The sequence below is a fragment of the Argiope bruennichi genome, chromosome 4, assembly GCF_947563725.1.
Source record: "Argiope bruennichi chromosome 4, qqArgBrue1.1, whole genome shotgun sequence".
NCBI lineage: Eukaryota > Metazoa > Arthropoda > Arachnida > Araneae > Araneidae > Argiope > Argiope bruennichi.
This window is the reverse complement of record NC_079154.1, coordinates 7,002,003-7,018,377: the sequence shown is the minus strand read 5'-3', so window position 1 is coordinate 7,018,377 and position 16,375 is coordinate 7,002,003. Positions and strand designations below refer to the sequence as shown.

Below are 16,375 nucleotides of genomic sequence, written 5' to 3'. Positions count from 1 at the left end.
ATTATTTTGTGTTTTATTTTTAAATTTTGAAAGCAATTTTTTTTACTAAATTTAAATTAGATCATTAGGTTTTAGATTAAAAATGTAGATTTATTATCTTTCAATAATCATTTACATTCAAATAATTAGAACATTCTATTACTCTTTGTTTGCATTGACAATATGTCGATATCCCAAGATTTAAACACGATAAGAATACAAATAAGAAAATGAACTAACTGAATTAAAAATGAAAAATGAATTTATATTATATAAAAAATAAGATTTAGCAAATTTTCGTAGAATCTTTTGATCCTCTATCTGTTTGTATAAAATGGAGAATATAAAATGAGACTGCCCGTTGAGGATTGTCAGGACATCCTTTGTTGAATATGCTTTCGAATCACGGCTCAGAACCAGAAGTGCCTGGACGAATTTCAGAAAGTATGACTTTTTTAATATTTAGTAGTCGAACTTTAGTAGTTAAATAAATCCTTTAGAAAATTTATACAAAAGCAAACATTTCTCTTAATAAAAACTAGATGGCGTCAGTAGTATCGAGAAGAAGCGGTTTTCTAGGAAAAAAAAAAATTAGTTGTAGTTCTTCCATTTCTTGGGCATTTGTCGTTTATGTTTTAATTTTAAAAAGAAATCAAATGCCATTTAGATAAAAAAATTAATAAAAATCAAAATAATTAATCAAAATAGATGACTGTTTCAATTATTATTAAAAGTTACCATCTTTGGAGAGGTATGCAGGTATTTCATTCAGGTATTCAGGTAATTCAGATATTTTGAAATAGTGCATGTTATCAAGTATGTCTTTTAATAATATGTAATCAATAATAATATGTAATCAAGTATGTCTTTTAATAATTTTAATAATATTTTAATAATTTAATAATATTTCACATTCAAATACTTTTAGCATGTTAATGATTTATTTTTGCTTACTATTTTTTTATTTAATTAACTTTGAGAATATTTATTTGTTTTGATTCATTTATTATGATAATAGATCATCTAGCATCCAGATTCGTACATAATATTACTAAAACAGAATTTTGGTATTATAGATATTTTAATAACTAAGTCAGCGCAATGGAGCATACAGGAATCTGACCAATTATACTTTATCAAGTATTAATATTATTCTTATATTTGAGCTTGCACAGAATTTGTATTTACAGATTTATAAATTTGATAATCAGGAAAATTAAAGTTGCGGCTTCTACTGCCTGACGGCCCAAGGCAGTTGTCTAACCTGCCTGTACTTTGGGCCATGGTGATAAAAACCACCATATAAAGGAACTTCTATCGTCGTAGTGAATGAAGAATTCAGTTTAATTTCACGCTTCAACATAGTAATGATTTATTGTGAGTTAATAAGTTTTATTTTATTGACTTTTAGGAAATGTGTTTTTACTGAGGTATTATGATTCCACACTACCCGGCATTAACGCTTCTACATAATGTTATTGAAGCAAAGGTTCTGAGCTTTTAAATATTCTAATAACTAAGTAAATGCAATAAAGAAAAAAAAACACTGAATAAATGTCCTTGAAAAATTGCTAATATTATCATAATATTGTATAAATTTTATATATTTTACATTTTTTTTAAATTTGAAAACTAGAAAAATAAAGCTTTTAATCGACCTGCTTGAAGTGTGCTCTGAGGCTAGTGGTCCTAATCTGAAATCCGCCTCTGAGATAGAAGGCATTTTAATTATTTAAAGAATCAAAGGTTAAGAGCTTGAGTAAATAATTGTGATCGTTACAGATCAAATTAAAAAGCTTCTAAAGGTACAGACACGTTTAATTTCACATTTAGAATGAAGTGTTACAGAACGCCTGCAGCAGAGTGCGGCTCAAGCCAGTAAACATAACATAACAGCCGTTAACAAGAACATAATACAAATTCAACATTGAATTGGTTGCCAGATACAATGTCATACATTTAAATGATAATAATAAAAAGACGCAGAGACAACACAGAGCAAACAAAAACACACGAGAACAGAACTAATAAAATAAATATAATTATAACTAAAATTAAAATTACAAATACATCCAACATACTCCCACCCTGTCAAGAATGACTTATTCTTGACACAATGGCAAAGGTGACAGTTTTACAATAGGTCTTCTAAAATAACCATTAATAGTCCTCACTGTTGCCACTCTAAAGTTACCATCTTTGCCAGGATGAATCTCAGAAATGCGACCCAATGGCTAAACACCAGGAGGCATGTGGTCCTCCTTAACTAATACAAGATCACTTATAGACAAATTTGGAACTCTTTCCTTCCACTTATATCTCTGTTGTAAAGAATTTAAATATTCCTTATAAAACCTCTTCCAAAAACCTTGCTTCATTTGTTGCAACAATTCCCATAGTTTCAAAATAGAGGACTTAACATTAATTATTGAGCTATTTTCGGGAATACTAGTAACGGCATCTCCAGTCAAGAAATGGGGCGGAGTCAAGGCATCTAAATTAGATACATCAGCATGATTCATTTTACACAAAGGCCGAGAATTTAAAACAGCTTTAATTTGAGTCAAAAGAGTAACTAACTCTTCAAATGCTAACTTGGTCTCTCCAATCATTCTTTTCAGGTTCTCTCCAATTTTCTTTTCAGGTTATTGATTTAATTCCAGATTCCCACAAACCACCGAAGTGGGGAGAAGCAGGGGGAATCATTTTCCATTCGATTGTGGTTTGAGCCAAATAATTTACAATAATTTCATTACTGTTAAGTGAAACTAAAATATTATGTAACTCAGGTAGCTTTCTTTTAGCATCCACAAAATTTGTGCCATTATCCGAGAATAAATATTTAGGCGTACCTCGCCTGGATACAAATCGCCTAAGAGCTGCAATAAAGGAATCAGCCGTTAAATCACTAACTGCCTCAATATGATAAGTTTTGGTTGCTAGACATACAAACAGGGCTATATAACCCTTTGTGGTCCTCAAGCAACGACCTTTGTAACATTTTAAAATGACAGGTTCAGCATAATCAATACCTGTGCTATGAAATGGTCTTTCAAGCGTTACTCTTTGTTTTGGCAGACTTCCCATTAGTTGACTATTTGATGACAATTTATATATATGACAACAATACATTTACGGATAAAAGAATGAATAAATTTCTTACCCTTTATAATCCAATAGTTTTGTTTTAAGATATTAGCCAGTAAACCAGAACCGGCATGCATATACGTTATATGACATTGCTTAACAGGTAAAAAAGCAAATTTATGTTCACTTGGAATTATTATAGGATGCTTAACGTTAAAAGTCAATCAGAATTTTGCAATCGACCTCCCACCCGTAAAATTCCATCATTATCAAAAAAGGGAGAGAGTGAACTCAAAACACTTTTAGGATTTAAAGGCAAATTGTCCTAATCAATTTCAAATCATTTTGAAAACATGCAACTTGAATCCACTTAATAATTAATTTCATAGCTGCCTGCCGTTCACTTGTTGATGGAGGAACAAAGGGTGAATTTGGCAACATATTTTCATCAGCTGCAGACATCCGTTTTTTGTACCTAGAAATAAATCTTAAACAAAAAGCGATTACACTTACTATTTTAGATAAAGAACAGGTTTGAAATAAATTGTCCACAGTGTCATTAGTTAACTGAACTGTAGTACAAAATATAGATTTTGTCCTTTGTTCAGCAAAGACGGTTGCATCATTATCAGTCTCATTACTGATAGAAGATTGTAGAGGCCAATTTGAACTGCTTAACTTCAAGAATGATGATCGATCCATGCCACCAAAGAGATGAGTTCTGGAGAAGTTTAGGATCAATACCTCTAGATGGGATGTCAGCAGGATTCTCTTTTGATGGAATATAACTCCATTGTTGTTAAAGTATAACGTCTAGAATTTCAGAAGTCCTGTTTGCCACTAACAGCTTCCATCTTCTAGGGTGATCTGCTAGCCAACTTAGAACCACTTTGGAGTCAGACCAAGCTTGGAAAGAAATGTCGTAACTGTAAAAAACATCCCTCAGAGCCTTGAAAAGTCTGGCAAGTAGTAATGCACCTAGAAGTTCCAGTCTGGGTAAAGACATTTGCTTAATGAGAGCTACTTTAGTTTTAGCAATCACTAAGTTTACTTCATTCCTTTCAGGAGATATGGGTTGAACACAATAGATGACGGCAGCACAAGCAGATTCTCAGGCGTCACAAAATCCTTGAAGACAAATACTCTTTGTAGTCGTATGGAGCCACCTGGAAATCTTAAGATCACTGAGAGTCTTAAGCTCTTCTTGAAATCGTAGCAATTTGTCTATCCATTCTTTGGGAAGTGGAGCATCCCGCTCAAGTTTCAGCAGCCACAAACGTTGATAAAACATTTTCAGCATGACTGTGCATGGAGATAGCAAGCCAAGTGGGTCAAAGATCTTAGAGGATTGTGAAATGAATATTCTCTTGGTAATTTCAATTCCAAAATTCATGGAGATATTAAATAAAAATAGGTCCTCTGTGGAGATCCAAAGAAACCCTAACGTTTTAGCACAATCATCTGAATGGATTTCTAAGTCACTTGCTTCTTTGGGATCAATAGATAAATTTTCAAGAAATTTAGAACAGTTGGATCTCCATTTCCTTAAATAGAATCCATGTTCTGCTAACAATTGTGACAGTTTAGAACAGATGTCAATTGCTTCTCGTAAATTACTTGAACCAGACAAGTAAAAGTAAAAATAAAGTAAAAGTAAAGTAAGTAAAGTAAAGTAAAAGTAAAGTGAGTAAAAATCCTTCTTTAGAATCGAAGATACATGAGGATGCATTTTCTCTGCATCCAGTGCAAGTTGCCATAAACAGCGTATCGCTAAGAATGGAGCAGAGGCAGTACCATACGTAACTGTACATAATTTATATGATTACATTCTCGAATCAACTGAATTTCTCCAAACAATTCTTTGCAAATTTTGATCTTCATCATCTACAAGAATCTGGTGGTACATTTTTTCTATATTTGCAGAAAAAGCTATTTTGTGTACTAAGCAAATATTGAATACTGAAAATTAAGCAATACTGAAAAAATATCTCGTTGAAGTGTTGTACCAACACCTAAAACAGAGTTCAAGGAAACTGAATTTTTAGGTTTACAAGAACCGTCAAATACTACACGAAGTTTAGTTGTAGTGCTGCACGATTTTATAACAGCATGATGCGGTAGGTAATATACCTGACCATTTTTCTCCGTATCAACTGGAACCACGTGATTTAAAGTTTCATATTCTAGCATGAAATCCTTATATTATCTACCGAGTTCTTTATCGAAATTAAATTTTCGTTCCATGGATAACATACGTGAAATTGCCAAAGGTTTGGAGTCGCCTAACTCTTTGGCTCTATTGAAAATAAGCAATCGAACAACACATTTACCATCATCGTTTCCTCGATAATTCTCCTTGAAATGTTTCTCACAAAATTCTTCTTCAATCGTTAAATCTCGGTTTCTAATTGTTATTTCTTCTAATTCCCAAAAACGCTTCAGTGTAGCATCAATGTTATCCTCTGTATGTAAACTAATATGACTAACACAAATGGAATGCGGTGTACTACATTCTGTTTTAATTCTGCCTGAAACTACCCAACCAAAAATGGTATTTTGTGCATCTACATTTTTGGAACCAAAAATTTGACCAGGCCGAAGCAGAGAAAAGAAATAATCAGCACCGATTATTACATTTATTTGTTTAGGTGAACTAAAATTGGGGTCAGAAAGATTGATTGATTTCAAATAGTCGAAGTCTTCACTGTCAATCTTTTCCGAAGGCAAATGCGAAGTTAATTTATCAAGAATATAAGCTTGTAATAAAACGCAATTTTTTTCCCCCTCAGAAAATAATTTAATATTTACATAACTGCGAGTCGTAGCTGCCTTTGAATAACCAAGTCCTTTATTTAATTGACGAACAAATGATTCACTTATAAAAGAAGCTTCACTTCCACTATCAAAAAGAACGCAGCACTCGTGACCTTGACTGGATGAATCATACACTTTCACTGCAGCAGTTGGTAAAAATGAAATATTTTGACCTTGCACAGAAAAGCTGGAAATATTTACTGCTTCATCAGCGTTATGAATTTGTTCATCTGACGGAGTTATATTTGAAACTATTATATTATTACTCATTTCCTCGTATAATAAAGTATGATGTTGTCCTTTACAATTATGACACAAAGATTGTGATTGGCAGAATTTTACCTGATGAAACGCCAGACAGTTGAAACATAAGGAATTCTTACGGACGACATTTTTTCTAGTTGGAATGCCTGCACCTTTAAATTTATAACACTTTGACAAAGAATGAGAACCATTGCAGTAATGACATTTAAGAGTTGAATGTTTATTAAGATGTGAAACAGTCTTAACAGCACATTGTTTTTTGTGAACTACTCGCTTTTCAGAATTATGGTCATTTAGCATCTTGAGTTTAAGAACTCCCAAAAGGATTCAAATGTAGGAAATTCCTCTTCGCCAATCTTTTGTGACCATAAATGTGCGTTTCAGAATCTACCTTTTCTAACAATAAATGAATTAACCAAACATCTTTAGACGACGCTTTTTCGCCAAGCGATTTTAATCCGCGAATAACTTCATCAGAAGTATCAGCTAGTTTACCTAAATTAACAGAATTAGGATTTGTTACACTGGGTTGTTCTAGGAATTTTCTTACTGATGTAACTATTTGATTTTTGCGATCGTACCGGGACAATAATTTACTCCACGCCTCGACATATGTTGTTTCTGAAATCGGAATATGCTTAATGATATTAGCTGGCTCGTCATTTAAAAGTCCTATCAAATATTGAAATTTCTGAATATTGGCCAACGAATGATTATTATGCACCGTTGCAAGATACAAATCTTTAAAATTGAGCCAATCGGTATATTTACCGTTGAAACTAGGGATGTTTAAACGTGGCAGTTTAAAGTTCGTCCCAACTGGCGTGGGATTAACAGTCGGAGCAACTCCGTTCAATGCCTCAATCGCAGATTGATATATCACTTTCGTTTCCAAATATTTTGCTTCGAATTCGGCAATTTCCGAATCTTGTTCAGGTAAAGCTGCATCGTATTGATTTTTCATGCTGTGCTGAAATCCTAAAATATATATAATAAAAATTTTAAGTCACTTAAAAGTTTAAATTTTATTGACTTTTCCAAATTATTTGTATTGATATGGTGGATGTACTAGCAAGAATATGTCTTTATTGAACTCAAGTATCTTTAGAAATACCCGAAATAATTTCATATAGATTTTTTTGTCATCGATAAATTTCTTTTGTGCAGAAAATAAGATGATACCCTACATTTTTTTTTCAGAATCGAAAAAAAAAAAAAAAAATAAAATAAAGGTTTGCATGAAATGCATTTCTTGTATGCTCATACAAGAGAATTAAGTGGGCAATTGATTATTCAGTATCATCAGTGTTCGCACATCTTTTTCTCTTTTGGAAGTTGTACGTGCAGAACAGACAGATGGACGAACAACAGAAGAAAAAGATGCCAGTGTAGAAAAACATGTTTCTTTCACCAATGCAGTCGAAACCAATGCCGGCAACTATATTTCCTATGCCAGCACCTGAAAAAAAAAGAATTTTCATATTAGGCTTCACATTCATAATTATAATATTACTCTAAGTTTTTATACTGTTATTTAACTTGACTTATTTCAAGTTTTAAAATGAAATTTTGTAATAGATTTTCTGCTCATTCCCTCATGTTTTGAAATATTATACAGTTGTGCTTTTTCAATTATAATACATTATTTAAATATTTTCAGACCATAATTTTCAGTTAATAAATAAGTTTTAATTAAATTTTTATTTTATGAAGGCAGCGCCATCTAATAATGGCTTTGGGAAAGATTACAAGATTCCGTAATATTAATAACAAATTAAAAATAATAGTAAAAAAAAATTAAAAAAAGAAAAAAGAAAATAATAGATATTACAATATACTTGATATTACTATTTTCCTAAAATATTAAATATTAAAAGAAAATAATTTTTAGAGATTAAAATAGAATTTTGAAAAACACACTATTATTATTACTCTAAAAATTAGAAAGTTATTTAATTAACTAAAAATCGATGGGAACGAAAGTAGGAAATATGATACAAAAATTAGGCTGCCATAAATTTCATAATAAAGAAAATTCCTAAACGCTTATTAGCCCATAAAAAACCAGTGCCTTTCTACAATATGGCTCTTTATTGGAATGTAAGAATACTATTACACCACTATTGTTACCCTATATTGAAGCAAATTACATTTATTTGTACAGCGAATACTCATCTCCATATTTGAGGTGACCTCTCCCGGGAGGAATTTCCTTTTGAAAGATTAATATTTTCGCAATTCAACATTTGTCTTGAGCTATATGCAATGAAACAGCTCTTGTACTTTTAAAAATCTATTAAAAGTAGAAGTATTATAAAGTTTAAAAAAAATATAAGTGTAAGATATGGACATTACCTAAACCATCAAAAGTAGCAAAAATCACACTCTGACTTGTAGCTTCAGTCCCAGATATGGCGTGATTTTTGGCGTAAGAAGCCATGGCACACTTGGAGGAATTTCCTTTTGAAAGATTAATATTTTCGCAATTCAACACTTGTCTTGAGCTATATGCAATGAAACAGCTCTTGTACTTTTAAAAATCTATTAAAAGTAGAAATATTATAAAGTTTAAAAAAAATATAAGTGTAAGATATGGACATTACCTAAACCATCAAAAGTAGCAAAAATCACACTCTGACTTGTAGCTTCAGTCCCAGATATGGCGTGATTTTTGGCGTAAGAAGCCATGGCACACTTGGAGGAATTTCCTTTTGAAAGATTAATATTTTCGCAATTCAACACTTGTCTTGAGCTATATGCAATGAAACAGCTCTTGTACTTTTAAAAATCTATTAAAAGTAGAAATATTATAAAGTTTAAAAAAAATATAAGTGTAAGATATGGACATTACCTAAACCATCAAAAGTAGCAAAAATCACACTCTGACTTGTAGCTTCAGTCCCAGATATGGCGTGATTTTTGGCGTAAGAAGCCATGGCACACTTGGAGGAATTTCCTTTTGAAAGATTAATATTTTCGCAATACAACACTTGTCTTGAGCTATATGCAATGAAACAGCTCTTGTACTTTTAAAAATCTATTAAAAGTAGAAGTATAAAGTTTAAAAAAAATATAAGTGTAAGATATGGACATTACCTAAACCATCAAAAGTAGCAAAAATCACACTCTGACTTGTAGCTTCAGTCCCAGATATGGCGTGATTTTTGGCGTAAGAAGCCATGGCACACTTGGAGGAATTTCCTTTTGAAAGATTAATATTTTCGCAATTCAACACTTGTCTTGAGCTATATGCAATGAAACAGCTCTTGTACTTTTAAAAATCTATTAAAAGTAGAAGTATTATAAAGTTTAAAAAAATATGTGTAAGATATAGACATTACCTAAACCATCAAAAGTAGCAAAAATCACACTCTGACTTGTAGCTTCAGTCCCAGATATGGCGTGAGTTTTGGCGTAAGAAGCCATGGCAGCATAGAATAGCCCATACGTCATGCCATGAATCCATTCTATAGGGACCATACCAGGATTATGAAGATGATTGTACCACAGAAACCGGACACCACAAGCAAGGAGTGCCAAGGACATAATGTTGAAATACCCTATCTTTTGCAGAACCCATCCAGATATGGAAAAGAAGGGAACATCACCCGCAAAACTCTGCACAGTCTGTACCAGACCGCACACCAGTCGATTTCCACCAATGGATGTAACGAACCATATCAAATAAAACCATGTGAACCCTAGACCAACTCCCATCAGCAGTACTCCAACTTCGAAACACAAGAATTCCGCAGACTTCATAGTGGTTCCAATGTCTTTGAGAATGCTGCTTGATTTCTTGGGTTTCACGAAGTCGAGTTTGTAAATGTTCCACAATGTGATAAAGGAAAGAATGGCATACACTGTGAAATTTGCATGTTAGTTCTCTGTGTAATCAGTAAGAAGGCCTCCAACCACTGCTCCTAGACCCCATCCAGCACAGGAGAAGAGTTTTTGCTGGCCGAATTCGTCTCTAAGTTTCTGCACACTCTCATATAACGCAGTGTCTGAAAGAGTATAGATGGCATTCACGCATGCGTTGACGCCGACAAAAAGCCAAAACTGATATGTTAGGAAGTCATTTTTAAAACCCTTGGATGATTCTGATAGTTCTGTTTTTTCTTGAATATTAGAGATTAAATAGCATTCTTTATCTGTATTGCAACAAATGATACATTTGTTAAAGAAAAAGGCACAGGGGTATGAAGAACTTGACGAATTGCACTTTAATGATTTGAAACGGGATTGATTAGACGACGGAGATAGGATTGTCTCAAATGTATTGTTATGAACTAAAGTCACGTCACTGGTATTTCCAAATGAATTCTTCTGTTCATTTGCATAACACGCCTTAGGAATTTTCAATTTCACATAATTTTCAGAAAACAGTGTTGAATTGTTATTTAGTATATAACATTCGCTGTCTTGGAATAAGTAGATATAATGAGTCACATTCGATTCTATAAGTTCATCAAAATTTAAAGACATTTTCTCGGGTTTCATTGAGGCATTTAGGTTGTAGCAAAAAGTGCACATGTCCTTGCTGAGATATTCAAGGTCTTCAATAGATGTGTTGTTGATGGCTGTCATTCCTTTGGTCAAGGGCGGGATGAGCAAGAGAAGAAACAGGAAGAGTCCTTGGCTGACGGCGAGGAGGAAGATGGCGAGCTTCAGCTTGTTGAAATAGTCGGTGATGTATCCGATCTTTGGTTTCGTCAGCACGAAGAAGAACTGCTGAAATGTCATCACTGCGCCAAAAGATGTGGCAGAAAGTTGCAGCGAGTTTTTGGCGAAGACAGCCACGAAAGGAAGCACCGTGCTCAGGCCTGTCCAAAAAATCAAAATATAATTAACATCTTCATTTTGGAGCATAAATGCAAAAAATATCCCAAAAAGGACTAAGAGAATAGTAACAAAAGTATAATTAGTAATGATATGTTCTCGTAGATGACTAATGAGTGAAGAATGGAATTTTCGTGTGTATTTTTTTGTGTTTGTATCAAATGTCACCGTCAAGCTATAACCTTTAAAACATTTACAAGGCATTTAAACGACTTACCATGGTCAGTTTGGTTATACCTCAATAAAATGGTAATATTTTATCTTTCCTAAGAGAATATTTTGCTGAAAACATAATATGTATTATACCATCAATATATTAAATGCAACTAGTTTAACTTTGTGCTATAAAACCCCAAATAAACAACTAATTAATGTACCCTTATATAGGTTAATTAACACGTCATCAGCAAGGATATGATTTGAGCAATATACTGCCACATTGAAAAGAGGCGTCGGCTCTCCATGGCCGAATGGTCATAACACTGATCTCATAATCAAGAGGTTATAAGTTCGAATCTCGCTAGAGACAATGTCATTCACAGTCTGTGTAAATATTTAATTCCTTGATTTCCTGTTCCAGCAGATTCTGGACCTTTCTTTAATTTACCAGATAAGTGCTCTGGACTTTTCTTACTGTCTCCAGAAAAGTATTCTGGAATTTTCCCTGTTAGTATAAAAGCAGATCTGTGAGTCTCTGAGTTCAGAGTTGAGTTAATAAATTGGTTTAGCTCTACTTCTTGTGTGTGTCATTGCGTTCTATACTAAAGTACGTACTTGGCAATATATTCAGATCTCGTTCCATGCATTTTTTCCTCTGTGAAAGCACCAGAGGGATGCAATGTAAAGATAACACTTCACATACCCCCTTGGTGGCAAATGTCAGCATTTTGCAGCTCTAAGCAATGCATATTATGAGGGACCTGTTCTAATAAAATGTTCAATTTATTTTCATATTTCAACACACTTTTAACTTAATTAACTTGTTATGATTTGTTTTTGATTAATTTTTTTATTTTATTAATTTCGTAAAGATCTTTATTATTATTCTGATTGGATAACGCACTCGGTTTATAGAATATTATTTTGGTAGCTAATAGGAACCCAACAAATATAGACAAAAGTTTATTGTCATCCTAATATCCCTTATCTTAATTTGTATTTTTTTTTACAATTTTCTAGGCAATTATGTCAATATCATTTTTGAATTCAGCCTAGATTCACACTCTTCCTTCAGTCAGAGGTCTATAGGCCCCAATTTCGTTTTTGTCACTGGAATTATTGGCCTTAGTTTGAATCTGTTTAGGAATTTACCATCAATTTATTTACATGCGTTTGAATGCATTTATTTAGAATTATAGCAAGCTGAAAAAAAATGAATGATGATAACTATTGTTGGTTTTCAATAAGATCACAATCATGGATCTTTTAGACAGCATATTTGCTGCTCACACGCAAACATGAAAATATTCAAAAGTTTTGGAAAAGAAAATATTCAGATATATACGATGGACGGTTTTTTTTTTCTAACGATAAGCTGCTTAATCAATTTAAACGAACACAGTTTTTTAATTTCTACTTAAATAATAACTCTAAAGTTAAAAAAATAGATTTGATTTAAATAATTAAATATAACCAAATAAAACAGAAAAGCATTTTGTTTCAATTTACAAATTTTAAATTACATTTAAAACTAGTTTAAATATAATTTGTAATGATCAAATTGGTTTGGTTTAGTAATTTTAACATTCCGTTTAAAAGCAACATTAAAGGTATTTGAGGCGGTCGTCGTAATGTTGAATTGTAGTTATATAACGAGGTTTAGACCTGGGTTGGTATCGTACTTCCGTACTACGCTAGCATGATCTGATTAGAGAAATATGTAAGACAGAGTCTTTGAAAAAATTGAAACTTTCCAGAATAGGAAAATATTTCATTTATAATAACATTCACTAAAAAGTTCTAAGTTAAAAAATAAAAAAATAGTTTTTAACTTTATTTTTAACTTTCAGTACCAGCAAAGTGTTGATTGTGACAAGTCGAATGCCATAAGAACATAAACCCAAGAACCATAATAACATAAATTGAAATAAAATTATGAAAATAAATAAAAAGATGGTGTTGATTTTGCACATATATTTTACTTCACGTTAAAGATTTGACTGCTGAATTATGGACATTAGAAGCCGAAACAAATAAATAAAAATGGACAATGGAACAAAAAGAGAGAGAGAGGGAGTGAAAGAGAAAGAAAGAGCGAAAGAGAATGAATTAAGAAAACTTATATCGCTGCTTTAAAATTTCAATTGGGTAAAAATAATTTTCATGATTCTTGAAACATTATTATCTTTTGATTGCACCCCAAGTTAAGATAGGGAAAATATGTGACTCACTAACGGCTACTTGTGTTGTAGTAATTTCTTGAGCTGTAAGAGTGAAAAATATATCTAAATACTGCAGTCTCGACTACATCAATACAAATGTTTTAATTTATGATTCCTAAACTTGCTGTTTCTGTTTAAAGCAAACAATTTTTTTTACCTAAAGTCAGCGAAAAAAGTTCCTAAAATATTCTTGAAGAAAAAAAGGAAAAATACTTTAATTGATCAGTATATATATATATATATATATATATAATACTTCCTCTTCTTGAAAATATTGTATACATTTTAAAATACATTAAAGATTAAAGGATATGATGCATAATGTAATACATTAATGCAAATTTATGTTATGCTCTAAACTAAGTCACCAGTAGAATAAATTAACCGACATGCCTTTATGATTCTTCAAGTCTATAAGAAAATTCTTATCCATGAGAAAGCGAATTTAACTTATTCTCAATAAACCCGAGAGCAGGTAAAATATCATTTCCTATGAAAATGCTAATTATTTGAAAGCATGTTTATACGATCAATAAACTTATTTATCTAAATTACATGGTATGTATACTATAATGAATGCAATCCACAAATAAGGACAAAAACTGAATACCATATTTTCGGATTGAGAAAGTATTTAATGTATATAAAATTACTAAGCATTTATTATTATATTAAACAAATTCATCTTAAATATTTCTAATAAATAACATGGGTTAAATTCCTAGAATATAAAACCAATATTGATGTTCATTAATGGCATTCTACGCATTGATTTTCAAACAACTGCTGTCTAAATCTATATTAAAAGGATAATAAATACAGGATATTTAATAAAATTTTATATTTTAGCCTAATTTTTAATAAATAAATTAATTATAATCATTTATAGTTTTTATAAGATTTTTTTACTAATATAAATTTTTCTTCAGTCGAAAATACAATTAGGAAGAATTTTAACAATAAATTATTTACAAGTTATTGTAATCACATCATTATCACTTTTAATTTTTTCAATATTATTCAAAATTCATTGAAAAAAAAATGAAAACTTACAATGATGCGATAATGAATCTCTGAAATCTCTTTAAAAACTCGATAAACTTACTTACCTGCACCTAATAAAAAGAAATGGATCTTGAATCGGAATATTTTCTTATTAATATGCCACCATTTTTTCTCAATGATATCTTTCTTAGAACGTTGCGGTTCCAAGAACGTGACAAATTTTTCCTCCACCGTCTCTTTGGTAACTAAATCCATCCTTAACTAGAAAATAAACCGAAATTCCAGAAATACTGAATGAAAGATCGGTAAACGAAATAATATTGAATTTAAACCTTTAGAAAAAAATTAGCGCATGTACACGAGCCAATGACAATTTGCTAGAAAGAATTACAACAACATTTCGAGCAGTGAGTTCAGCTTTACAACTATTGCGTAGCAGAAATTTTTATTCCGTTCAAGTCTATAGAAAAACATTTTAGATGGAAACAGATAAAAATATGGTAATAATTACAGTGCGAATTCATATTACAACCGAACGTGAACTGCGGTATTTTTAAGTACCACAAAAATTCATTTGTTCATTAAAAGAAATTACACACTACAGAAAAAAACGATAACAGAATACATTGCATAATGAAAAACACACTACAAAAAATAAAAGCTTTAAGTAATAAATGATAAAAACGTTATAAAGCAAATTATGTAGTGAAAAAGTAGATACATTAATATAAAAATGTCGAAAAAATACACTAAAAATTAAGATATTTTGAAGTTTAAATTCTTTAAACACTTAAAATGTACGAGAGATTTTTAAAAAAAATCAATATATTCAATCTCAAAGTCATTAAAGGAACACTAAAAATGGAGAAGTTGGGAAGTCTGAAACCTAAAAATATTACAAAAATACGCGATTTCAGAACTAAATGTATTCGCTCAAAAAAGCATTAAAGAGACAACATGAATTTAAAAGTAGAATAAAATCAATCTTAAAATAAAAAATTTCAAAAGACAATGAAAATATAATCAACCAAAAACATTATAATCAATAAAAAAACACAATTATTAGAAATTAAAAAATTGAAAACACATTATAAATTAAAAAAATAAATTAGAAATTTAAAAAGTAATCAGACGAGTTGAAAATTGTGGGAAAAAATGAATCATGTCTCAAAAAAATTAAATTTAAGAAAACATTATAAAAAATCTACAATTGAGGGCAAATAAAAATAGGGAAACGCTTCCATATTGCTGCTTTTAAAATAGAGAAAAAAAGTCGTACAATATGGAAGGGAAAATTCAGAATACCGAATGAGCTCAGATGCAAAATAAGAACCAAAATAAATGCAAAAGAAAAAGAGAATTAAAAAATTAATGACAAAAATCTGGAGACAGGAAAAAAAAGGAAATGTAAATCAATGACCTGGCATAAGTGAAAAATAATGATACAACATTTTGAAAATTTAAGTCCAGAAAGATTTGATGAAAAGTCCATGTGAAAGGGCAAAAATTCCGATAACATGGCCAAATATTTTCTATCTGAATATAGATTCTTAAAGAGTTGTCAGTTATCAAGCATTCGATGGATAAACCTTTCGTATGAATAATGTTCAATAAAAGATTCAGAACGGTGTTATTCTTATCTTCTCAAAGGTCGAAAGTTCGCAGAATTTCATGGGCTGAAGGCGTTCTCTGTTTCTACTCCTTTTCATTGTTATTGTACTGATGCTGTATGTCGTCATATTTTGTCTTCATACGTGCATGGCAAATGATTTCTTCCTTTGTGTTTTCCGCTGTCTTCTAGTTTACACCAATATTGATCCCTGTCTCAAAATCTTCGAAAATATTTGCTGATTTTTCCATGTATTTATTTTGATTGATCCTGATGAAACCCTCACGCCGAGCCACTGAACATCGAAATGGATCACTAGAAGCGAATTCTTGATCACTAGAACCGACAGATTTTCTATATATTCAGAAACGGAAGATCCGTTCTACACCATACT

The 16,375-nt window shown here is 31.4% G+C and overlaps 2 protein-coding genes across 2 annotated transcripts; both read right to left on the bottom strand.

The window, feature by feature from the left end:
• Positions 1–6,451: 6,451 nt before the first annotated feature.
• Positions 6,452–7,108, bottom strand: LOC129965665 (uncharacterized). Its single transcript, XM_056079762.1, has one exon. It carries the CDS (start codon positions 7,106–7,108, stop codon positions 6,452–6,454), a length of 657 nt encoding a protein of 218 aa, XP_055935737.1.
• Positions 7,109–10,023: 2,915 nt separating this feature from the next.
• On the bottom strand, positions 10,024–14,627 carry LOC129965664 (uncharacterized). Its single transcript, XM_056079761.1, has 2 exons — positions 14,477–14,627; positions 10,024–10,970 (listed from the first exon to the last, which is right to left on the bottom strand). The coding sequence occupies exons 1-2, from the start codon at positions 14,625–14,627 to the stop codon at positions 10,024–10,026; spliced, it is 1,098 nt and encodes a 365-aa protein (XP_055935736.1).
• Between the last annotated feature and the right edge of the window lie 1,748 nt (positions 14,628–16,375).